Source organism: Lycorma delicatula, chromosome 3, assembly GCF_047948215.1.
Source record: "Lycorma delicatula isolate Av1 chromosome 3, ASM4794821v1, whole genome shotgun sequence".
NCBI lineage: Eukaryota > Metazoa > Arthropoda > Insecta > Hemiptera > Fulgoridae > Lycorma > Lycorma delicatula.
Window position 1 is genome coordinate 191,409,999 of NC_134457.1, and position 27,380 is coordinate 191,437,378.

The 27,380-nt window shown below is 31.9% G+C and overlaps 1 protein-coding gene across 2 annotated transcripts in view; it reads right to left on the reverse strand.

Annotated features, from left to right (window-relative positions):
* LOC142322309 (uncharacterized) overlaps positions 1-27,380 on the reverse strand; it is a 51,098-nt gene that overhangs the window by 9,444 nt on the left and 14,274 nt on the right. For both annotated transcript variants that reach the window (XM_075361244.1, XM_075361245.1), the window contains exons 4-7: positions 26,337-26,443; positions 20,775-20,888; positions 16,483-16,604; positions 1,190-1,473 (exon numbers count right to left, since the gene is read on the reverse strand). In XM_075361244.1, coding sequence (XP_075217359.1) covers positions 1,190-1,473; positions 16,483-16,604; positions 20,775-20,888; positions 26,337-26,443 — 627 coding nt within the window. The remainder of the gene's footprint in view (positions 1-1,189; positions 1,474-16,482; positions 16,605-20,774; positions 20,889-26,336; positions 26,444-27,380) is intronic.

The window sequence follows — 27,380 nt, forward strand, 5'->3', positions numbered from 1 at the left end:
GTCACACCAAAACTAATTTCACAGACTTTACTTCTTATACTTATTAACATTTTTCATAAATTAAAATGTAATTACTTTAAGAAGCAAATTTTATAACAAATAAAATTAGAAAGTAACCTAGCGAAAAATTAGTTTTCTACATTTGCTCAATTATGGTATTAAACTTAAGAGGTAAGTATAAATACAAAGAAAGAGGTGAACTAAACAGTTGCTGAAATAATCTGGAAAACAAGAAATCATTAACAAAAGTTTAATAGATATTGAAAACTAAAGGCCATTTCATTCAATTGTTCAACAATCATCATTGGTGAAACACAGAAGAAATATAAAAAAGCAAATACAACAGAAAAAAGCAAATACAACAGAAAAAATACCAGTAAACATTAATTAATAAATAAGCACATTTTATAGAACAAAATAAGCAAGTATTTCTATATCTTAATAGAAAAAGAAAAATAATACTAACAATAGTAATACTAATAATAATTTGCTGATTAGGAAATCAAAATTGAGATTAACATTAGACATGGAGAAACATCTAAATCAGTGAAGTCTCCAACTTACATTAGATTTCCAGATGATCTAAAGCATGTTCTTAATGTAGTCGAATCAAAAAAAAGAGACTGAACATTAGCCTTAAAAAAAAATCAGATATCCCTCTGATGAATAACATTTAATAGAGAGGCTAATTTTGTTTAATGTTCTTATCATTCAAAACTTTCACAAAATGATTTTTAATAAATATAATAATCTAAAAGGCTATTAGATATTGTTTCTTGTAATAACAAAAATTGATTAAATTACAGTTTCGGAACTGTTATTGGAAAAGAGTTCCCAAGATGTCTAATTGTTGTTTATTATATGAATCTTTTAAAACTAACTTTATTAAACTAATTTTTTACAGTTTTCAACCAATGCTGGTCTACTACTTCTCTAGTTCTCTATGAGACTGATCTCATATATTTATGAATCAAATGTTACTTTAATTTCAATCTTACTGTAGTCTGCCTAACACATTTATTTAACTTGTATTATTTTCTCTGTGTTCATTGATAATTGTAAAACCATCAAAATGGCCATCTAATTTTAGATTTAAAGTAAGATTTTTTTTATATGCCAAATTTTAAGTGTTTTCTTGTTTTCCTATTTATTAAAACTAAACGGTGAACAAAAAAAAATTAAAACCTACACATCATCTTTTAAATATTTTTCATTTGTATTCAAAGAAACAGCTGCAAAATATTTAAAATAAGACAACGATAAGTGTAAAAGTGGTAGAAATAGACAGCTTATCGTGTATCTTGCGCCCACATTAGTATTATATATTCCAACAGTATCAAATTGTGCGCCTTGTTTAAGAAAGAATATAGCAGTCTCAGTTGAACCAGTATGCATAGAAACCATTAAAGCAGAATTAGCTACAGTTGTAATCCTCCTGACTAAATTAGATCCACTAAATGTGTGATGGTATGTCTATAAAAAAAAAATACACATATGCATTAAAATAAATACAGAGTTTTAATTGTTTTTAATAGAGTAATTAGACAAAAAAGTACTTTTTTCCTGATTTAATTTTTATATGTACTACTTAAAGTTGTAATGAAGCAAAACTGATATTATTGTTTTAAACAGATCATACAATTTATTATTAATCACAAAGATATTTTTCATGAAGTTTAACTTAAGTCATCTCTCACAAGGAATTTATTTACAGCCATTACCAGTCAGACCAGCAATGCTTAAGAAAACTGAGAATTCTCTTTTCTTACTTTTTGTTGGATTTTTCCTAGGCGAAAAACGCTTGAGAAAAAGCAGCTAGCTCTGATGCCTAATAGAGCAGTAGATCTTGGCTATTCTTAATGATGGTTAGAGAAATCCGGATCAAATGTAGGATGATTTCATTGCACTTTACTATGAGCTATGTAAATACAATAATTTGATTCCTTCTATTCGAAAGGGATTGCTCACCATTTTCAAACAGTAAACATACCACAGGGCTTGAATGAAAAGCACCTGTAGCAAGACAGATGAATGAATGATGGACAGAATATAGCTTTCTAAGAGCGGTAGACCATGCAGACAAATAGGCCATACAGCTGTAATCAAAGCAGGAATGGACTAGAGTGCAATAGAAGTAAAACATGCATACCCGATCAGCTCCCCATAAAGTATTAGAAAACTCTCAGCATTCCAACATTTTTAAATATTTCACTTTCACCTCCTTTAAATGTGTTACCCACATTAATAGTTTGTCAAAACAAACTCCTAAAGATCATTCCTAAGACCCATGTGCATGCTTTAACTAGTTCACCATATAAAAATACTAGAGGGTCAGCATCTTCCCTCAAGCGTGAAAAACAGATGCATTTGGTTTGGAAAAAACATGAATCCAGTTGTTTTACACCATAATTCTAAATGGGTTACTGTAATTTGGAGCAGACTCCCACTAGTAGCTAAGGTTCTAGATGTTTTGTAAATTGAGAAATCGTAAACAAATAAAGAACACAACAGGTCTTCCCAGTAGTTGGTTATACTATTTATAGCTATGACAAATAAGGTAATACTCAGGACACTTCCCTGTGGTATTCAGTTTTCTAGTGCGTAACTTTCGAATATTGCCGTTCCAACTCAAACTCGAAAGAACCAACTGCTGAGGAAATCCCCTGATAAACGCTTGTATACCCCATTCATGCACTTTATTTAGGATTCCTCTCCACCAAGCTGTCGTACAACTTCTGCATATCAAAAAATACCGCAACCAGCGGTAGCAAAGTAGGAATGCATTTAAATAACAGATTCTAGAGCAACTACATGATCGACAGCCGATCTATCTTGGCAGAACCTGCATTGTTCAGGGGCTATTAGGGTGTTTCTCTCAAGGTATCACACTAGATGACTTTTATTATTACACTCCCATTAACCTGCACAGGGAACTGGTTAAGGATATAGGACAATAACTGGAAGACAATGTGATTTATCTTTACCAGATTTCAGTACAGCACAAGGTTTCCAACTGTGCTCTGTGAAAAAATGTTAATAACAAAGCATTTTTTTGACATTTTGACAACACTAATTTGTTGGATGTAAATTTTATAACCAACCGCTGTTGGCACCACAAAACATCACATGCGTTTAATTACACATTCCTTCCAGTTAATGTCATAAGAAATATAACCTTATGTGGTTGATATATTCTTCATAAATCTGATTAAGAAAATCTTTAAAATATTTGTTCAACGTACTACATCCAAATTCTGGAGAAAAAAGTCTACGAGAATAATACACAATTCACAAGTTAAGTCTCTTTTGCTTTATTGATTAAAATTTAATCAAATTTATGTAGTCACAATTATTATTATATATTAAGAACAAGTGTCACATATAAACAGACCTAAATGCAGGTATGATGAAAATTATTTAAAATGCGAGTTCACATGTACTGGCGATTTAGATGCTCCTGTTGCAGTGTGTGTTTTTTGTCAAACAAAACTCACAAATAGTTCTCTGACTTGAGCTAAACCTCATATGTACTTAGAAACTACGTTTCCTGATTGCAAAAGAAAAAATACACTTTTTAAAAGACAACATGACTAAATAGAGAAGTCTAAACTTCATATAATTACTTTTGCTAAAACTGAAAATGTAATCGAAGCTTCTTACTGTTTAGGTTATCCTACTGTGAAGCTCAGTTACCAATGATGAAGCTCATTCAATTGGAAAAACTTATTAAGCCATGTGTAAAAGACATAGTATCATATATTATTAACAAGCAGACTGCCAAAAAAATGATGCAGTACAATTACCAAATAATACTGTTTCAGGAAGCATCAAAGATTGTTTCTATTACCATAGAGAAAGAGCTAATTTATCAACTGGGATTTTGCAGCGAGTACCCACTGCAAATGGATGAATCCACACATGTCACAGAGCTAGCTGTACTACTAGTATTTGTTCATTATACATTTAATAAAAGTATTGAAGAAGATTTACTCATGAGTGCATATTTACATGAAAAAACAACAGAAGATATATTCAAAGTATTAAAGATTGCATTATAAAACATGAGATAAGTTTGAAGAATTGTACTGATATTTACACACATGGTGCTAAGGCCATGGTAGGAAAGACAAAGGGAGTAATGTCATGTATACTGCAAGTAGCATGGTGACTGCCAGAGCCTTTGTATTTTGGTCAGCTCTAGTAACAAGAAAAATATCTACGGATTTAAAAAAATGTTATGAATGAAGCAGTAAAAATGATAAACTGTGCAAAATCTCAACCACTTCAATCCAGATTGTTTATAATTTTGTTGAGACAAAATGGGTATTGAACATAACACACTTTTACTATATAGAAATGAGATGGCCAACCAGAGGAAAAGCACTTTTATGAACTTCATAGTGAATTGGTCTCTTCTTTAATCTGCAAAATAATTCAGGACATTTTATTTAATTTTTAAGAAATTCTTTATTGTTGATAAAACTCTGGTATCTGGCAGATATTTTTTACAAAGTGCAACAAAATAAACTTATTACAAGGAAAGAGTGTTACAATTTTTAATACAAGAAATAAAATTGCATCTTTTGAGAGAAAAATGAAGTCTTGGATTTCTTCAGTTGAACAGACAATTTTAATTTAATTGGTTTTCCACCTTATATGAATGTTTGACTGAAAAAAATTTTAAAATAAATGAAGTTTCTGAAGTACTTTTAGAACACTTACATGACTTAGAAAAAACTCTTTTGCAATATTTTCCGAATATTAGTGAGGTCAATTCCAGGGTTCGAAATCAATTTTCTGTAACAGCTAAGTCAGCAGGCTTAAGTACAAGTGATTATGAAAATCTAATTGATTTAATAAGCGACTCTAATTTAAAGCAAAAACACAAAGATCAGCCATTAGGTAATCTCTGAGCAAATTTACCACAAGAATAGTGGTAAATTTTACCCCACTTTTTACTGTTTTACTTCTGTTTACCACTACATATTTATGTGAATCAGATTTTTAATATTATGCTGCAATGAAGCTCTAGTGCAGGAAAAGCTTGATGCCACACCAGATTTTAGACTTCAACGTTCTACAATTTAAACTGATATAAAGAAGATTTGCAATTTAAGGATTCAACATCATCGAAGTCATTAAAAATTTTAGTTAATTTTGTTATGCGTTACGGTTTAAAATTTAAACCATCACTAAATATGTAGGAAATAAATGATTTTTTCTTCTTTTTTTTAAATTTTATTGTTGTGATTTCTGTGTTATGAGTTATGACTTAAAATTTAAATAATTGTTAAATAAAACTAGGGTTTTTGTCATGTTTTAAAATTTTATTGATTATGTGTTATTATCTACCCTTCAATATAAACAAGATGTTCCATCAAAATTCCAGGATTCTCAAAGTGTTCTATCAAAGAAAAAGTTTGGGAAGCCCTGCAGTACATGGATGACCAATGCTTCTGACCAGAAAGCTGGAAATACCTATTTGGAGAATATTTTATTGTAAACAGACAAAAGATGTAATGCAGTAATCGGCAAGTAGCCACTGGTCAGGTAGCATACTGAATCTGATATTATCATTTCCTGGGGAACTGTCACAGGAATTTTTCTACGCATAACTTAGATCAAGAGAAAAGGGAATAATGTTTAACTCATTTTGCGAATCTCTGACAATAAAATGCACACTTTCTACTTGCAACTTATATCTCAAACTCATGGCAGTAGGGTGATGTTAGTGAAACTGATATAAACATGTAACCTATGTGTTTGCCACATCAATTTGCACGGTAACAAGGATGCTGTTGGTTACAAGTCTAATTGATAGGAGAGGTTATACTCACCCATACATGGCCTGTACCTTTCTCAACCAACCGATGATGGAGTTGTCCCAGAAATGGTAGCGACAGTTTAGCCATGTTTTCCACCTAGCACACCGAAACACTCAATGGCATATAGCAGCAACTGCATTAGCCCTAGCATTGCAATAGGTGTAGAGCCATTTCTGTTATCGGCCTACAATTGAAATTACACAACACTCTGTGAAAATCCCTCAATGCATTCCTGCATTCATAATTCCACCAAGGAACAGAAGGCCATCTAGGTTTTCCAGAAGTTAGGGCAATGTATTTACTTGCACTAGAGTATCAGGTATGTAAACATCCAATGTTGGTGGACCACGTCACCAGTTTCATCCATCATACTGACTAAATGAAACTTTGTACTCGATTCAGTCTGCCTTCCCACCAACCTATTTGCGTGGCAGACTAAGAGGTAAATCACTATCACTGACTGAGATAATAACCAATCTGTGATAGTTTCTAAAAATCTTTTTGGAAACGTGCAAGTTAAGCTGTGGGAACAGTGATGTTGAACACAAAGACAGATCGATTCATGAAGATGGACATAACGAAGATGATATATATGTGCATGACCCATCATTCAATAAGCAAGAATCGACGTTCTGCCTCAGATAATCAACCATCCTTCCCAGAGAAGAGCACGACAGTGAGCCCCAAGAATGGTGATGGGCATTGAAATCGCCAATTATTAGGCAGGGTCCAGGAACCAGGGAAAACAGACTGCAAAGACCATCCTCACTGGTATCAGAATTAGGAGGCAGGTATAAGTTTAAGATAGTAATTTAAACAGTGCCATTATCTCAACTGAGGCTGCTGGAATGTTTGTATGCAGTAGTATACGCATGGTTGGCTAACACTACTTCCTTTAAGAAAACAGACACACCTTCTTGTCCTCTGCCCTCAGTTTGATAGTCCCATCTTTCGCAAGCGTATCCACAAAAGAACACATCATCCTGGGGATGGAGGTAAGTGTCCTGCAGATGCAGTAATAAAGGATTTTCTTTCTTTAGTAGGATTTCAATATTCTCATGGTGAGAACGGAGACTGCAAAAATTCCAATCAATTATATTTATAGCCATAAATACTCTCCTTTCCTGTTATATATGAGGGTGAATCAAATATAAGCAGTAATTTTTTTTTTATAAATTTATTGGTTAATAATATACGAAATCCATATCTTCATTTCTCTTTATAGTCTCTCATATGATCTACATACTTTTTTCAACGATTTGGAAGCTTGAATATTGCTTGTGAATAAAATGTCTGAGGACAAGTCATCAACCAATCGGACACGTACTCCAAGTCTTCATTGTTTTCAATCGTTCCCCTCCAAGCAATTCTTTCAAGGGTGCAAACAAAAAATAGTCAAAGAGGAACAAATCTGCACTGTAAGGAGGGTGTACTGTTGAGGGTTTCACGGTACTTTTTTTCCAATTTATCCCTTGTAAAAATCGCAGTGTGCAGTCTGGCGTTATCATGGAGAAGGATGACATCTCTGATAGGCTTACTCCATCTTTTGTTCCGGTAGGCGGCTTTTGGTGGCTGTAGGAGCTGGCAGTAATAAGCATTCACAGTTTGTTGATTGTGGAAAAATCAATGAGTAAAAGTTTCCCCTTGAGGAACAAAAATCATTCCAAGATCTTTTCTCGCTGACAGATGAGTTTTGGCCTTCACTGGGCAGCCCCCATCCTTCCTTCACAACTCTTACTGGCCATTTTTGACTACAAAGTGTAATGATTGAACCATGTCTCAACACATGGGTCTCAAAAAATTGTCCCCTTCTTGCCGAAATCAATTCAGAGATCTCTCACAGATGTCCAACATGACCTACTTTTGATTTTTGGTCAACAACCTCGAACCCATAGCACTAATTTTTCTAAAACCAAGATGATCAGTGATAAATTGAGAACTCCCTACAGTGAATTGGCAATCACCTTTAATAAACACTCAAACGGCACGGATGCTGTCAGTTGTGAAACTTAATTATGACTCGTTTTCTACTCTTTCTTGCCTGCCCTTAAATTTTTTGGCTCATGTATATACTCTGCTCTGGGACAGTTTAGTGTCCCCTAACTGTGCCTTTAAAAAAGTTAAAATTTCCACAGATTTAATGCCTTCATTAAATATATATTGTACAACAGACGATGGAACCTCTTGCTCACTCATGATTGTACTGACAACAGAACAGAGAGGAGAACTAACAATACTGGTTCCCCCTCTCTAACACACCAAATATTAACCCCCACTCTGCCACCCAGCCTGGAACTACTTGCTGCATAGAATAGCAAAATTACCATTTAAATTTGATTCACCCTCATACGACAACTATGTTCAGATTATATGTCAAACACTATTCAATTATTTTTGTGTTAAGGCTTTCAGGAAGTGCTTAGCTTCTTCTGGCACTTCATCTGCCTCCATATCCTTGATGAGACCTAAAGATAGCAGTGCGGATTTGGACGCCTGGATGGGCTAAATACCGTACCAGGCGTTGATATTTTTGTCAATCTCTTCAGTGGGATCTTAGTTATATGCTACTTTGTTGGTGCAGCGGAATTTTCAACTGGAATGGCTTTTGTCAAAACACTCTTGGCCTTTCCACCAAAAATATCTTTCTTCTTGCCTGCACTCAGCACTTTTTTCTTTCTGTACTTTTCCTATAATCATATCCTACAGAGCTACAACATGCACAAACTTGCTCCTTAGTGCAAAGAATTTTGTTGTGAACAGAACCCTGACACTGAAAACAGGGTCTTGGGTTAGATATGCATGGTCACACACAGACACAGAGCTAATTCTTATTTTCTCAGGAACAGTTGGAGCAGAAAACATAAGGATAAGTGATGACGTTGGCAAATCAACAGCATTTTCCTTCTTCATGAACCTCTGCACAGAAGTGACAGACTGCAATGATAGCTCTTCAGAGATCTCTGATAGTTCAACATCCACTAAGTCTTGGCAAAGATCACTCCTGTTCAGTTTCATGTCCTCCTTATTAATGGTAAATAAACTATCTAACTCTTTCTTCTTACTTATGTAAAGCATATGAACTTGTTGTTATAGTTGAGTTCAACAACTATTTTTTTATGATATATTTTTTCTTTCTAATTGTATTGTTAGTCACAGAAAAAATATTTTTAACCCCTCTCCATATCAAGCTACGATTAATAAGAAGTTTTGTAAAAGCAATGAGAAGAAGGATAGTCCCGGATTTTTGTACATCAAGCAGAAATTTCTAAATATAAGTGAAGGAAATATCACAGAAGGAATATTTGTTGGTCCTCAAATGAGAGAGCTGGTCAAAGATGATGTATTTAACTCTATGTTAGATAATGTAGAAAGTGAAACTTGGGCTTCATTTAAAGACGTTAGCAAAAACGTTCTCGGCAAACAAGAATCTGACAATTAACACGATATTGTTAATCAACTTCTTACTTCATACAGAGCTATGGGATGTAATATGTCTCTGAAAATATATTTTTTCCTTCATTCACATCTGGATTTTTTCCCAGATAACCTCGGAGACATAAGTGACGAACATGGTGAACGTTTCCAAGACATTTCAGTGATGGAAAGCTGCTATAAACAGAAATGGAATAATAACATGCTAGCTGATTACTGATGGACATTAATTCGGGATGTGCCTGAGGCTATTTATAAAAGAAAAGCATCAGCAAAATCATTCTAACACAGGTATGGCCATGCAAAATTATAAATTTTACAGACTAACTATATTTTCCCTTAATTTTTTTTTGAAGCGTAATTTATTTAAAACTAAGGGTGATAGAAAAATTGTATTTACAGATCTATATAATGTATGCAAAAAAAGCAATTCAACAAATGGCCACGCTTAAAGAAACATTAAAAAAATTATTTTGATCTATCAGTGTTATAAATTAAGTACAAATAAAACATATATTGATCAGACTAACAAGGACTTTGAATAAAGTTAAAGATATTAATGATCCAGCTGCATAAGTTCTGAATAATGAAAACTGCACTTAGGCACAGTTATTCGAACCACTTTTTTTGGTCCTCCGTGCCGCAGACATATGAAGATTTGATTTATTGTAACACTCTTCAATCAAAGACAATCCAGGTTATAAGTTACAATCTTCCAACATATCACTTTAGTGTTTATCAAAACACTTTAGTGTTTTGCCAATTATTCAAATGAAATACAGCCTACAACAACTTATTTCTTCATTACCACCAAGTAATTTCATTTAATTATTTCTTATTTAATTCATACTTATATTTAATATTGTTAATTCATAATGAACAGAGAACAATTAGTTAGACAGAGAGGATCAATTAAATACTCTATAACACGAATCTGTACATTTATTGAAAAATATAATGTCTTGCAAGTTGATATTCACCTTTTACAAATTAAACTAAGAAACCTTGTTTTTGTTGAAGAATTACAATATAATTCTAACTGTTGATGAACAGAAGAATTTCTGGAACATCACAATTGTTGTTTCAACTGTTAGGTAAAGGTCATTCAGTTGATGAATGTTACTCTAGTAATGTATGTGAGATTTGTTCTCAAAAACATAAATACTCAATAAAAACATTCTGAATATAGTGTTGTATTGACATTACATTCTTTATATATGAATTTTTCATTCCAACTGCAATGTGCTATTTTAACAGAAATAACAGATAGCCTTCCGAGATAATCTGTTTTTTACAGACCCTGATTTAACATAAATAAAACTGACATCCTTTGGAACACAATTTTACTTAAATTTTATTTTACCTAGGAAATTTATTTGAAACCTTAAACATTCTGTTCTCCAAGAAACCAAATTGGGATATGTTCTCTCTCAGTGCTTACTTTCCTATTAACTCTAAGAGCAACAGTACCATTGCAACTTTTATTTCTTGAAAGGAATCTACAAATCTTTTGACTGCACTTGAAAACTTCTGGAAAGTGAGGAAATTAACTGATATTCCATTTAATGAAAGTTTTATTTGCAAAAAACATTTTCAACTAAATTTTACTTTAAACAATCAAGGCAGATTTGTAGCGGCATTACCATGTAAAACCAATAATATAAGGCTAGGTGATTCTTTCATAAATGCAAAGAATAGATTTTTATTGTTGGAAAGATGGCTAAATCTTAAACATGACTCTTCTACTTTAAAAGAATATTTGGACTTTGGTCATACGTCCGATGATTTGTTAATGGACAAATCAAATGTGTGTTATTTACCCCATCATCTGTTATTTAAATCAACCAATCTAACTACTAAACTTCGAGTGGTCTTCCACAGTTCAAACCACTAACGGTTTATCTCTTAACGATACTCTGCTAGTAGGACCTGTTGTCCAACAAGATTTATTTTCTATATAGTTAAGATTCTGAATTCATAATTGCATCATTACCTCAGACATAAAAAAGATGTAACGACAAGTACTACTTAAATCCAGTGATTCTAATTTACAACGGATTGTCGGTGTAATTCTCCAAAGCAAGAGATAAAACATTATGCATAACGAACCGTAACTTGCTAATTGGAGAACCTATTGTGCACCATATTTAGCCACGATATGTTTCATTCAAATATCAATTAAGAATGAAAATATTTCTACACAAGCTTCTAAAGCTATAAAAATGACTTCTATGTCAATGATCTCATTATAGATTTAGATAACCTAAATGAAGTTATTCAACTAAAGGACAATAACTCCAAATTATTACAACAGTATGGTTTTTCACTTCACACATGGTATTCTAATAACTGCAGTATTTCTACGTCTAATCATAATTCATCCACACTGTCTAAATGAACAAACATACGTACTCTAGGAGTTCTATGCAACAAGTCAGATAAATTTCCATATCACTCATTCTAATAATTCTAAAATTTATACCAAAAGGAATATTCTCTGCATCATAGCAGTATCTATGATTCTTTACAACTCGTTGCCCCTATTATATTTTTATACAAACAATTTATGCAGTCATTATGACAACTCAAAATTGACTGGGGCGAAATATTACCCAAACCATTAATAATGCAATGGCTTTCATTGTATAATCAATTACATTTAATTGAGTCACTTAAGACAAGTACGTCCATTAATCCTAACAATTGGGATTATTTTTTTTGAAGCGTAATTCAATTTTAATAGTAAAATTCATTCAATTCAATTGCATGGATTTTCTGATGCTCCTATTAAGGGCTATAGTTGCTGCCTTTATATATGCACCTATTTGTCAACCATATAATTTCATCTAATCTACAATGTTCTAAATCAAAACTAACCCCCTTAAAACAAATCACATTACCCAGACTTGAACTCTGTGGTTGTTTACTACTTACACGTTTATTCGTGAAGGTATCTAATGCATTACAATTTGACGAGATACACTTACACACGGATTTCACAATAGACTTTGTCAGTTATTCTTCAAATTGGAACATATTTATAGGTAACAGAGTTTCTGAAATTCAGCAAAACACTTCAATTACCAATTGGCATTACATCAAATCCTCTAATAATCCAGCAAACGTACTGACTAAAGGTTGTTCACCAAGCTAATTACCTGATATGTTACTGTGGTGGCATGGTCCTCCTTGGTTATTACAATCTTCTTCCCATTAGCCAAAGATCATAATATTACATTTAATGTCGTTAATTTAAATTCTGAATGCTTATTAGAAAGGCATAAAACTATCTTAATTTCATGTGTATTTAATGTTGTATGCGATTACACTCAATGTTCTCATCTTTACATGCTTTATTAAGAACATTTAACTTCTGTTTCAGATTCATTCACAATATTAAATCAAAACTGTCTGAATGTAAATTTGGTACTCCAACCACTAAGGAATTAAATCATACTTTTTTATATGTCAATCACAATCCATGTATTTCAATAATGAGATAAAGAATCTTAACCAGGTTTGGTAAACAAAGTAAGCTAGCTCTCTAGATCCAAGTAGGAGGCAGACTTCAACGTTCTCTCCTATAATATTACATTAAACATCCCATCATTTTATTTAAAGATATTAATGATCCAGAAGCACATGTTCTGAATAATGAAAGGTGCATTAGGTACAGTTATTTGAACCATCTCCCTTGCTGGAATTTAGAGTTATGTGGCTCCACTATTACTTCATCCTTGCCTATGGGCTTAAGGGGACAAGAGCTTCCAACTCTGTCATTATTTACCTCTATTAGAAGAAACCACTCCTAGGTATTTTAATGGACTTAGGAAAGCTGCAAGCTGCTACAACACATCTGTTTATTACGAATGGAGAAACCTTCGCAAACAATTTACCTTCTTGCTTATATTTTACTACAAGGGAACAGATATTAAATAACTTGGCACTTTCACTAACATCTCTTGTTTACTTATCGCTCAATACATCTTCGGCTGACAATGTTGGTCAAAGTTTTTTTAAACTTCTGGGTCTTTTGATGGTTTTTTTCAAGAGGACCAAAAAGCACTGTAGGATTTGAAATTGGGACTGACACACATTGCCATTAGTTCCAGAGATAAAAAGAACTACTCCAGCAGAGCGCACGTGTACTGGAGCTGGAACTAAATGCAACTGAGTTCGCCCAGGTACCCAGAAGACATCATTCTAGACTCACTATGTAGAGCCATCCACCCTTTGGCATGATAGTTTTCACCCTGGGTTAAAAGTATGTTTTGTAAGGTGTTGCAACAACATCCAAAGTGAAAGAAAAACTAGTGTAGAATGTTACGTAAATATGTAAGGGTGTATGTTGTAATTTGTGTACTGTTCTTGTTGTAGTGTATGTGTAAAGTGTTCTACAGATCTGCGTAGTAGGAAGAAAAGCTGCAGAGGCTAGGCCTGTGGGAACGCCAACCCCCAAAGTCTTAAAGAATAAGACTCCCTGCCAGGGAGTCAGTCATATTCATGAAATAGCAGATTCAGAATCTTACCAATAAATTTCCATAATTCCACAGATGACTTCTGTACAGAGTTATATGTGCTACTATGGCCCAGTATATACAACTTCAGATCCTTAATTGTATTACATTAAAATTAGATTCTGCACAACCCTGACAATAGGCTATGAAAAATGCAGTTGATACAAGATATTATAGCACTGAGAGAATCAGTGAAACCAATGTATACCACTGTCAGAACTGGGACACAGGTCTACATAATATAACAAATAACTCAGTACTAAGGGCTATATAAGAGATGGCAATTCAACTGCCTAAATATGTTGAATAAATTTTGTGATGAATATACTTCTCATTGTACACAGGAATTCTACAGAAACATAATCAAATGGCATTATTGTCAAATAAATAACAATTTTTATTTTCTTCATTAATTTTAGTTTATCTGAATGTTGATTTATTTTTATTTAATTAAAACATTTTAAGACAAAATTTTTGTATCAAATAATAGTAAGATTGAGATAGGTAGATAAGTCTTTCAAATTAAAATGTTATTTTGTTATTTTAAAAGAAACTTTTTTTAAAAGATTTAAAATAAACTGTTCTAGCAAAGGACCTATCTCTTTGCAAATGACCTGGTACTATTGTATATTATGGACTTGCAGTTTATTTAATATAGGACTTATGTTATGATGACTATACTAATTGGTTAGTTAGTATATTAATGTTATTGAACACTACTTGAATAACGGTAAAACAAAAATTATTTAGTCTTGTTACTTGTTCAAAGTCCAATTAAGTTACTTTTTCCACTGTTATTTTTTCGAACTCATCTTCACTTGCAGATCTAATGTCATCTCTAATATTAATAATAAAACGATTCTGTTTTCAAGAGGGCATTTCTACCTTATATTCCTTCTCAATTATGAATCATGTATGAGTTAGGTGTTTGCAGAAAATCTTGAAGTAACTCTTTCCTAATCATTTAGTGAAATGATCAAATATTCTTTTGATGTTCTCCAGACAGATTTGAGTAAAAAATTAAGACATGCATTTTGTACAAATCCATTCTCACTTCCAGTGTGAACAATAACAAGCATGAGACTTGTATACAGGTGCTAGACACCCAAGTGCCCTTTCTTATACCACCTGCACTGAAGCGCCTGGTAATATGGATGTATGACATCCTACAAAACAGTAATTCCTTCCTTCTCAATTTTTTTTTTAATTTTTAGTAATTAATTCACTTATTTTATTCTAATATTATGTATTTATTTTAAAACAGCTCAGTAATCTTTAGTCCACTGAATCCATCTAGGTCCTTTAATTGACAGCTACTAAATACTATGACACTGCTTAAATTTTCCCAGCCACTCTACACTAACCTGAAGTTCAGCATTTCCCTTCACTTTGATATTCATTTGTAATACTTTTTGGATTACAATTGGGCCACGGAGAGGAACAAACTACATTGTTGTATGAACAACTAATTCTAAACTACATTGTTGTATGAAAGTACATAATTTGTCTCCATTCTCCTTTATGTTGATTGTTTGTTCTGGGATTTTGTAAATTTCAACAAGTTTGCTAGTACTTTCTTTACTAGTACTTTCTCCTCTCCTAATACACCTAGAATTTTAAACTTCAGATGTAAATCCATCGGTTTGTAATTAGACAGTCTTTTGGAAACCAACAAACGAAACAACACACTTCCAATTAAACTGAATTGCAGTAGTAAAATTACCATAGAATTAAAGACTTATTAACAAGAATCAAAGTGAAGAGATCTCCCAATGAATGAAACAGTATATATACTGAAGGCACAACAACATTGGTTTATTTAGTATATTACAGATACCAGAACATACATAAAAAGATACAGTAACTTATGCTCTAGCATCGCAAAACAAAAGTGGTAAGGACAAGTGTTGAGTCAGCTTTAGATATGTAGATGATATCAACCATAGTAGCTATGTTTTACAAGAAATCAACACTTTGAAATGTTGAGTTTTTTTTTAACTTTATAACATAGAAGTTAATAAAAAGTGTACAAAAATTCATACTTTACCCTGCAATTACATCACAATTTTATTATGGATGGATATCAATGATGAATACAAGCATGAAAATTGAGTTCATAATTATATTTACTGGAAACTACATAATTAAATAATAACCTAACTATTGTCAATTCTTTCTAAAGTAAATAAAAAAATTGTTTAATTTTTGTTTTTTTTTAATTTTTCAAATTACAATAACCTTATAAAATTATCAAAATATAATAATTTATAAAACAAACATTTCTTAATTTTATTTCATTAATTAAAGATTACATAAACTTCATAAAATGTAAAATAGTTTATATTTTACTGAAAATATTGAAAGTTAACTTTCTTTCTTTTTCCTGTTTAGCCTCCAGTAATTACCTTTCAGATAATACTTCATAGACTGAATGAGGATGATATGTATGAGTGTAAATGAAGTGTAGTCTTGTACAGTCTCAGTTCAACCATTCCTGAGATGTGTGGTTAATTGAAACCAAACCACCAAAAAACACCAGTATCCACGATGTAGTATTCAAATCCGTGTAAAAATAATTGACTTTACTAGGATTTGAACGCTAGAACGCTTGGAACACGTCTTTCCAAATCACTGATTTGGAAAGACGTGTTCACCACTAAAACTACCTGGTAAGTTATTGAAAGTTAACTAAATATAAATTATCTTACCTTATACTGAGTCGGTTTCCAAATTTCTTTTACAATTTGTAAATCACTATCAAAGAATGAATTATTTGCCATTGATACTATTGGTGGAAAACCAAATATAGGAACTTTATTTATATCACCTCCTGTAACACAACAAAACTACACGTTACACAAAAACCATAAGAAATAACCTATAAATTGATGATTTGGATAAATTGTAAATATTTTTCCAAGTATTATGTTAACTCATCACAGTGGTAAATGAATTAAGTCATAGCAAGTAAGCACCAACTACTATAAATATACCATCCCTATCATTTTGAAAAATGGATACAGATAAATAGTTTATTAGTAGGCCTAATTAATGGTTGTTTGTTCATCAGTGAAACATGTGTGATGGTTGGGTACAGCACAGAATCTACAATCAGTTTCTTCCATTTTTAAATCAGTACTCTACTGTTACATTCACTCAAGTTAGTCAACACAGCAACCATAGATTACTGATATTTATCTATTAACCATTTTTGGCAAATAATAATAAAATATTTAATTAAAATAATAATTTTCCTTAATCAATTATTAGATACATCTATAATTTTAAAGGACATATAAATTGATGCCAATTTGACTAATCTCAAACCTCTCTAAATAGTTAATTTATTCTTTTTTATCAAAATAATACAAAAATGAAAATGTAAATGTAATTGCAATTGAAAGAAAATATCTTAATAATCTTAAAACGTATGTTGTCAGTTGTCAGTAATAAATAAGTACAAGTAATGATATGTTTTTTAACAAATAAATATTGCACAATTGTATGAAATATTTGTGTAGCAGGTAGTCAAAGGATACACAACCTAAAATAATACTACATAAATCAATAAATAAAAATGTAAAATAAACATATAAACTAATTAAACAGATTTTTTTAAATTATTTTATTAGGAATTTTTTGAGCAGATTTTTGTTAACTGATGAAAATGTCATACCCCTATCTCTGCTAGACATGCTTTCATTCAATCATTTTTTATTTCCTTGTACGAAGTAAACAAAGCACTGCGATCACAAAAAATTTCACATTTCAATAGAAATATCCATTTTGACCATCCCTGAATCCATTCTGATGATTAGTTTTGGAGTGACGTCTGTACATACATATGTATCTCACGTAACTCGAAAACAATTACCCATAGGATGTTGAAATTTTGGATTTAGGACTGTTGTGCACTTCCCCTTTAGACTGCAATCTACATGACCAAAAATGTCCAAAAAAACCGAAAATCCAAAAATCGGTATTTTTCTTAACTGCAGTAATAAGCTCTCATTGAGAGCTTTTCAACAATATCAAAAGTGGTACTTATTTTCTTTGGTTACAGAGTGATTGCGAAATAAAATTTTAATTAATGAAATATTTGAATCTTAGAAGGAAATGCACATTGGTTTGACTTCGACTTCATTTCCTTGTTTTTAACTTTTTTTTTTCATTTAAAAATATTGATTTATTATCAATTATTAACCTGTGATTGTGAAAAAAAATTACAATAAATAATTCAATAACAATAAAAAAAAATCCGAAGTTATTAATGAAATAATATTTTGTGTCCTTTAAAAATATGTACATGTAATTTAATAGGTGTACAAGGAATTCATGTGGAGTCCAGATCAGATTTTTATGGGTAACTACTGTAATGTAACTTCTTTCATTTTTTTTTGTAAATATATGAGGTTATCTCTAAAGTAAAAATAGTTTCATTGTAAAAAAAATTATTCTGAAAACTTTATAAATATTTTATACTTCTCTTAAACTACATTAGCTTATACTACTCTCTATAAAATCACCACATGAATTAAGACATTTATCCTAGCAATACTCCATACGGTGGGTGATTGTAAATTTTCTATCCAAATGTTCTAAGTAACCTACGTGCCAGACCTACAACATGTGGATGTGCATTACCATGCAGCAGGGTGACACCGTTGATCAGCTGCCCATGTTGCCAATTTTGAATGGTGGGCAGTAACTTACATAAAGTTTCGCAGTAGACTTCTGCATTTATAGTTGTTCCACATGACAAGAAATCCATTGGCAGTATGCCAAATCGATCCTGAAGACTGTGGCCATCAGTTTGCTCCAAATGACTGTACTTGACCTTTGTGTTCCAAAGATGACGCCATTTATTCATCTGCCATTTTTTCTCTGGTGTGTAATACAAAATTCATGTTTCATCGCCAGTAACGACTGAATTAAGGAACTCATCTCCTTTTTCTGTGTAGCGCATCAAAAGTTCCTAAGCAGGTCCCATTAGGATTTTTTGTGATGTTCCGTTAAGACGTACAGCACCCAACATTACAAACCTTTCTGAAGCCTAAATGGTCATGAACAATTCACCCAATAACAGCTCTTGAAACATCAGAGAAAAGACAGGCCAAGTCAGAAATTGTTGGGCGATGATCTTTTCTGATTTCATATTTGACGCGTTTCAACTAGTGGATGATTCTAGAAGGCCTTCCTGAACATTCTTCATCAAGCACATTAATTCTGTTATTTCTACATGTTTCCCACCATTTTTGGACGTTTCTTTCATTCATTACATTATCACCACACAAAGCAACCAACTGCCTATGAATTTCAGCCAGCTGAAAATTTTGATGGTTTAAAAAATTTATGACTCCACGTACTTCAGTCTGCAGCAACATCAATTTTCCTATTCAATTTACAGCATAATAACTCGCACACAATCAAAGATACTACAACACGACAACTTACAGACAACAATGCAGTGTGTACATTACTAGTGTATCCATGAACACAGGTTCGCCAACCTTAAGGACAGAAATTTCCCAGCAGTCTTTACTTTAGAGATATCCCTCATATATTATATAATATATATTATAATAATATTATTGGAAGATTTAATTCCTACAGGTATTGTGTGTCACTGTTTTTGCTGTTAAGCTGTGACTGATATTGTGGATGTCTGGTCTACTGTATGCAACTATTTTTTCTGTAAGTTTTCATCTGCTCGAGTGTAGTTTGTAGTTTGCATTTACTATTATGCTTTCAGGTGTGTACTTATAGTATTGCATGTGTGTTGAATAAGTTCAATTTATCTGCAAGTTCTAGGTGAATTATTTTCACTGCTGTTGTGACTTTCAGTGTAGTCTGCCTCAGGAGTGTTTGTTTATAGCTTTCTGTTGTATGGTCTACAGTTTCTTTGGATAGCAGGTATTTTCTGCATTTGTCCGTTTCTATGTTCTTGTATTTTCAATGCATTTTCTTAGTCTTTTGTGCCATTTCTCCACTGACAATTTCTCTATCGAGTATGACTAGTGAAAATCCCTTAGTTTCTGAGAATAGTTGTCCTATTGTGAGTTATTTATATGATAAATTTGATGAATCATTTATATGATAAGTTTGGTCTACGTTTCGGTCTTGCATTATGCTGCAGTGATTACTATGGAGTGGTTTTCCATACACACAAAACACTATGTTGTTCTGTGTTGTACGAGTTGTAATGTGTATACTCTTGCTGAAGACTGAGTGGTGAATATTGCTTGCCTGCTTTGTAGTGATGTGTTTTTGTTCTTGAAGTAAGAGCTTAGATTTTCTATTGCTTGTGCAATATTTTTAGGTCTGCAAGTCCTCTTCCTCCTTTCCAGCTAATTATAATTTTTTCAATGCATGAGTTTCAATATAATTTATGATTGTCTGTAAATTTAGTCATCTTTAGATCTTTCAGGTATGTTCTGACCATTTAATTATGCCAAAGGAGTTATGTTAAAACAGGGACTGTGTAAATACATTTGCAGTCTCATGATCGCACTTTCATGAATCGATTAATAAATAGTTAAAGGTTGTAAGTTATGGTAGGAGGTCATGGATGGAAGAAGCCATATGACAGTAGTAAGTTGTGTAAATTCACTGATGAAAATGTTTGCAGAGGCATTTTTATCTGTGGCATCCTGAAAGTGACCAAACTGATGTATGTGATGTGTTGATCGGGTTTAAAGGGTCTAAAATACATCCTCCTGTAAAGCCCATCAGGGCTAGAAATGGAGGGGGGTGTGATAACCAGAATCATCACAAGGTATCTTCCCCTATGAGTCTTTTGCTGGTGATTGTTACTCTTTTTTGATCAGTTAGTCTTTGTGAAGTGACTGTATTTATCTGTGGATAAATGGAACTCCTGGGCAGATTGTAAACAATTTGGCTGTAGTGTACTAACAGAGTATGACAGTGATCTTTTAAAAAACATAACCCAACAACAGAGTAATATTTTTTATAATTTATTTATGTGTTACATGTAATGTACCTGCATGATGGAGAATTCGTATTACATCAACATCTGGATTGCTGCTTCTTAATATTTTATGAAACAATGTGCAACCTAAAATTCTTGACCTGAAGTTTGGATTTCCTCGAAATTCTGTAATTTAAGATAAATGATTCAAATTTATTAAAATTAAAATTAAATGAAATATTAAATTAGGCATATATCAGAACACATTAATAAATAAGACATTATAATAAGTGTTTCAAAAAGGATGCAACCCCTTTGTTTGACGTGTGACAATAATATTCAAATTACCTTTAATAACTTTACAATATATGTTCAAAATGATTTCCTGTGATCCCAATTCAGGTTCATACACGTTTCATAACATTTATAGCCACTTCTTGTAATGTTTGTTCAGTAATTTTGAAATCTCACTTTCAATGTTAGCCTTCAATTCGTCAAGTGTATGAGGACATTACACTTTTAAATACCCCCGAAGGAATAAGTCTACTGATGTAAGATCTGGCGATCTTCCAAGGCCACAACCCTTTTGATATCAAATGACAACCAAAAGATTCCTTTTAACATATCCAGTGTTTCAATAGCAGTATGACTCATTGGCATTATCCTGCTGGAACCAACATTCTCATTGGTGTAAATCTAACATGGCAATAAACTGTTCAATTAAGATGCGATAAATCACACCACCTACAGATCTGTCAAAATATAAAGGCTCTATTATATGATGCTCAGAGATCACACACCTAACACCAATTTTACATGCGTGTAATGGTTATTCATGAAATGCGTGAAAATGTTCAGTATTCCATATTTGGCAGATTTGGCTATTATTGCAGCCATCCAAGTGAAACCATACCTCATCAATGAAATAAACATGATCTGAAATTCAATACAGGTGTCATCAACAAGAGAACAAAAAAAACGACAATACTGTAAACATTTTCTGTGATCTACTTCTTCCAGTTTTTGAATGACACCAATGCAATAAGTATGCAATTGTTTAGGAGCCCTGAAAGCTGTAGATAGTGAAAACCCACCCTATGAAGATAACTTTCTGAACTATTTTCTGGGTGGGCGAGTCAACCCTTCTTTCACATCCTCCAGAACTTCTACTGTAACAGTGATGGTCAACCTATGCTTTTCCAATCATGTACACTCCTAGTCTCATGAAATTTATTAATCAAAAACATATTATAGACTTATTAGGAACTGAAGATTTGGGAAATTTTATCTGAGATTTATCTTTCACAGTTAACACAATAGAGACAAATTTATACTGATATAATACTAGTGCATAAGCACAGACATTTCAACTGTTACAAGCTGCTAACCTTGAGTACAGTTTTGCCAACTGACAAGTAGGGAAAAATAAAATTTACCTATTCGTGACTTCTATCTTCTTAATCTTAAGGTTGTGTCCTTTTTGAAACACCAGTTATTTATCAAAGCAGCCAAACAATTTTAAATATTTTTGAATAATTCAGCTTTGAGTTGCTCTAGTGGCACAAATTCGTACTATCACAGCATGTAGTAAAAGCAAAAGGATTTCTTACAAATGTAATAAGTAAAAAATGTTAATCCTCAGACAGTGATAATTTATTTTTATAAAAATTACTATTGTAGAAATAAAATATTGAAATCTACAAACTGCTAGGCAAGTTCCATTCAATTACTGTATTTGGTGGAATAAAAAAATCTTATGAAAAATAATCTACTAGAAAAATGTTTGGCATCAGATAATATTCTAGTTTATCCAAATGAAGACCTTGAAACTCTTAATGGCAATATAAGAGCAGTTTTTCAGAAAATATGAAAATGAACAGCCAGAGGATCAAAGTGCTATTGAAAATTGAAAAGCAATAGAATAAGAGAATAATTTTAAAAAATCTAATATTTTGTTAAAAAGCAAATTACACAAAATATCTTTTGAAGAATTAAACAAGTATGTTACAAATAACACCAGCCTGTGATGGTTGTGTTTTTTAGGTTTTTGATAATTGATTCTTATAATCCAACAATAATCTTAATTTTTTTCCACATCGCATAGGATTTTTCAAAAATTGTAAATTTCAAAAGTTGAAAAATTGCAAAAATGTGATACAGTAAAATAGGCATAATTTTTTATTTGTAATAATATAATATTCACTTTTTTGGCTTATACTATGCATTCTCATAGCTAAACAGTTCAGTGGTCTGCAGAGGTAGGTGGATGGGTGAGGTCATTGATCCCTTAATTTCTAATGAAAATTGTCACAAAATAAACCTACCTTCTATTATAGTGCATTTTTAAATTAATTTTTGAGGTTCATTGTGCCTTTGGAAACCACTCCCCCTATTCATCCACCCTTAATGACAAAGTATATAAAATACTTACAATTCTATTCCATGTGTCCAAGTTTCTTTGAATGGCTTATGCTCTGCTTCGCGCTTTTCCTTCTACATTCTCTATAGGGTTTATCTTGGTGTAACATCTGTCATAGCAGTGTAACATCAGTCATAGCAGTCTTCCATCATCATAGCAGTCCACTTTCCTAAATACCTCCTTTCCATTTCTTTCGTGTCCTGATGAAATCTCTCACCCATCTCTTCGCTAATGGCACCCAGATTTTCAGGAAAATGATCCACATGTGTTTAGGAAGTGAATCTACAAGCTCATGAAACTGCCTAACTTTTTGTACTTTTGCAGCATGTTTTCAATGATTGATTTGACGTTTGGATCCTAATCTTCTTTTCCAGAAACTTGGTTACTACATTTTTAAAGGCTTCCCAGGCTTCTATTTCTGCAACTTCCATTTGTTTCTCAAAATTACCATCCTTGAAAAGTTTTCTATGTCAGGACCAGTAACGACACCCCCCTCTTTTAGTTTGGCAGTTGTTAAGACTGGAAATTTATCACAATGTACTTAAAACATTTACCTTCTTTTGTTAAGGCATTAACAAATTGCTTCATCAAGCCTAACTTGATATGCAGAGATGGAAGGAGAACTTTATTCAGATGTATGAGAGCTTTTGGAGCACATTTTTGATTTCAGGTTCTAATGAAGCTCTTTTTGGCCAATCTTTCCTTATCCAATGATTTTCTCTGCTTCTGCTATCCCATTCACACAAAAAACAAAGAAACTATGTGTATCCTCTTTACTGTCCTAGGAGCATCAATATTATTTTGAGATCGCTGCACTTATTATGACTGTTGTATTTAATTTTATCACGAATGAATTCCAAATTATAGTAACCCTCTTTTAAACTGACAGAATGTCTGATTAGCAGGTTCTTCTCTTTAAGCCTCAAACCAAGCAATTGTGAATTTTCTTTGGGCAGATGCAAGTCTGTAACCAAATTGCTTAGTTCAGACTATTAATAAAGCTTTCATGCACAACTATCTCCGGGTTTGTACTCCTCAATGTATCTTCATTTAAACCACTTGTGGAACTGTCTATTTCAGGTAAATTTTCTGGTGGAATTGGCACTGGTTCGTCTGGACCACGAGGAACCAGGCGTAAAGCAGATGGCATATATGGATAGACAATTTTTTTTTATTCTTCAAATTGAAACCGAGAACACCAGTCAAACAAAAGTAACAATCATTGGTGTGATTTCATGGCTCTCGCCACACTACTGTAACTTCAAATCTAAACGCTTTTTGTTTACACCTTTTGGCCACCATCTAAGTCCTTCAACACAAGTGTAGCAGACTTGGTTTGCCCAAGTTTTGTCATTATCTCCTATTTTAACTGCGAGGTACTCTTGTTGAACGAAACTTGTAATTCTTTTATGCATTCCCACCATTATCTCACCACAAATTTAAAAAAAAGAATCAGCAGGATTTTTTCAGCTTCTTGAAACCATTTTGAAAAGTGAAAGTTTTCTTTATGGCCTGAAAATATATTTTCCACAGAAAGAAACACATATAACGGATGGAAAAAACTCGATTTACACACGCTGATGGTTGAAACAGCACTATAGTAGTTGCATGGTCCATGAGTGGCGCATATAGCTGTCAATAAACATGTTACATCTTGTTAAATCTTCTCACAACTTGTCAGTAATGCTGTCCCACAGTCTTGTCATAAGCCCCGCTCCTATTCAGACCATTCAACTGTTTAGCTATAAGAATGCATAATATAAGCCAAAATAGTGAATATATTATATTATCATTATAAAAAAGATGTTTTATGTCTATTTTATAATATCACATTTTCACAATTTTCCAACTTTTTACAAATTTTGAAATTTGCGATTTGCGAAAAATCCTAATGATGGAAGAAGTTAGGTTATTTTCGGATTCAGCTCTAAAAAATACTATTATCAAAAGTTATAAACATGCCACAACCCAAATTTTGCAAGCTTGTGTAATTTATGTCTCACAGCCATAGCATAATGTTTCACTAAATTGCTGATGATGATTGGAACAAATTGTGCTTTACTGACTACAAAAATTATGTAGCCAACAAAAGTAAAAACAATTATTTCATGTCAGAATTAAAAGAAAAATATTAAAATAACCTGGGATTGAAAACATTGGACGATGACATTTGAATGGATAAGAGAAAATGAAACTAACACAACAGGCACAACATTTTACATGGAAAGAAAGACCTATTTACATACAGACACATTTAACTGAAAAAACTACAAAGAAAAACTATAATAAGCTATAATATTATAGCTTTTTATAGTAAAGTCTTTAGTATTGTAAATCTGCCAGCTTATTATACAATAATTAGAAAAATTTATAGCAAAGAACAGAATATGTGATTTACAAAAAATAAAAACTGATAAATTACAAAACAAAAATTAAGTGATAAAACAAAACATGGAAAGGCAGATATTTAATTAATGAAAACTTTTTTTAATTCTAAGTTTTTTAATAAGTTTAGTTTCAGATATCTTTTTTCTGCTTTATAACATATCTGTTTAAATTCATTACTATATTATTTTAAAACTAATTTTCATGTGATTATTACTAATTCTTTTCTCTTATTTTCATGTTTAATATGCTTTTGCAAGAGATCACTGCTTAACCCCAAGCATGGAGTTCAAGGTAAAGAAGAGATCTCTGAAAGAGGAAAGAGATAAATGTAAGGAAAACAATAAAACAGTTATGATATGAAAATTAGTTTTTATAGATTATATTATATTCCTAGGTTTTAATTTGAAAGACTATTTTCACTGTATACTGTTGTTATATACTTAAAATTCTTCGGCTACAAAAATATAATTAAAAAGTATTTTTATCTTCTGCAATATTAAAATTAGTTTATAGCACTAACATTTCTTCTTTTTTTGGCTATTATATGTGGCAGACCTATCCTTTTCTGGATATTTTTATATAATCTACATTATGCAAAATAAAAAATTTTAGTTCTTTTTTATTATTCCCAAATGCACTGTGATTGTAATTGTATATTACATTCATGAATTCTACAACTTGTCATTATTATACCCTTAGTCATCTCATATGACCTAAAAGATGATAAACTTTATTTTATTGATGTTTGAAAATGAGATGGTTGTACTACATCATTTAAAATAAAACAATACATATATTTTTATTTTTTTTGATTTTACAGTAATTACCTAAAAAAACTTTTAGTAGTTTAATCAGATGCAGCCGGGCTTCAGTCCAAGATTTAACTGGTTGATTATTCATCCCAATCATATGTGGAACATCAAAATTCTGTCTTCTGAAAATTAAAAAAAGGAAGAAAAAGATTTTTATAATTACTTAAAGCATATTACATTTAAAATTGAAAGTAAATTATAGTATTAACTTTGAATGTTACTTCTTTTTGATTGTAAAGTTCTGATAGAAATTAGTACTTCATTATGGCAAATTTATGAAAGAATTACTTTCAATTTACTTTGAATTAGTCTCACCCCCATGAAGAGAGAATTTACTTTGAATAGTAGTATCAATAGTAGTTATATAATAGTAATATATAGTAATATAATAGTAATATATAATAGTTAGTAGTAGTATATAATAGTAGTTATCAATTATTTAAACTCACAAGATTTTTTTTTATAAGAAAATCACCACACATGCACATGTACAGTATAAATATTTTACATACATTTAAAAATTTCCAGCAGTTTTTTAAAATTATTATTCATATATCCAGAAAATAATTTCAGTTTCTAAATATTTCCACTGCAGTGCTAAATTCTCAACTCTACATGCATTCTGACAGCTGATATTTTAGGAAAGAACTGATGTCATTCTTACTCAGTTTTCTAGTTTGTGTGCTACTTAGTATGTATGTGTAATGTTTAAGAAAATGAAGACACTTTTCATATGTGAAGTTCGGCCTTTGCTTCATTTCTTGAAAGCAAGGAACAACAACCAGTTGAAATTCAGTAAGATTTGCAATGTTTATGGAGCAAATGCAATGACTGATTTACTATGGAGATAGGAGATTGTTTAATGAAGGATTCTATTACATACACAATATTGAAGAGCAGGCAACCATCTTTGATTGTAGATGATTTGGAGCATGTAATTGATAACAAGATTAATTTTGGGGGAAAAAATGGGTTTTGTTTGTATAGACTTCTTTCCTCAAAATTGACAAACAGTAGAGATATCTAATGTAAAAGTTGAAAAAATTTCTTGTACAATCC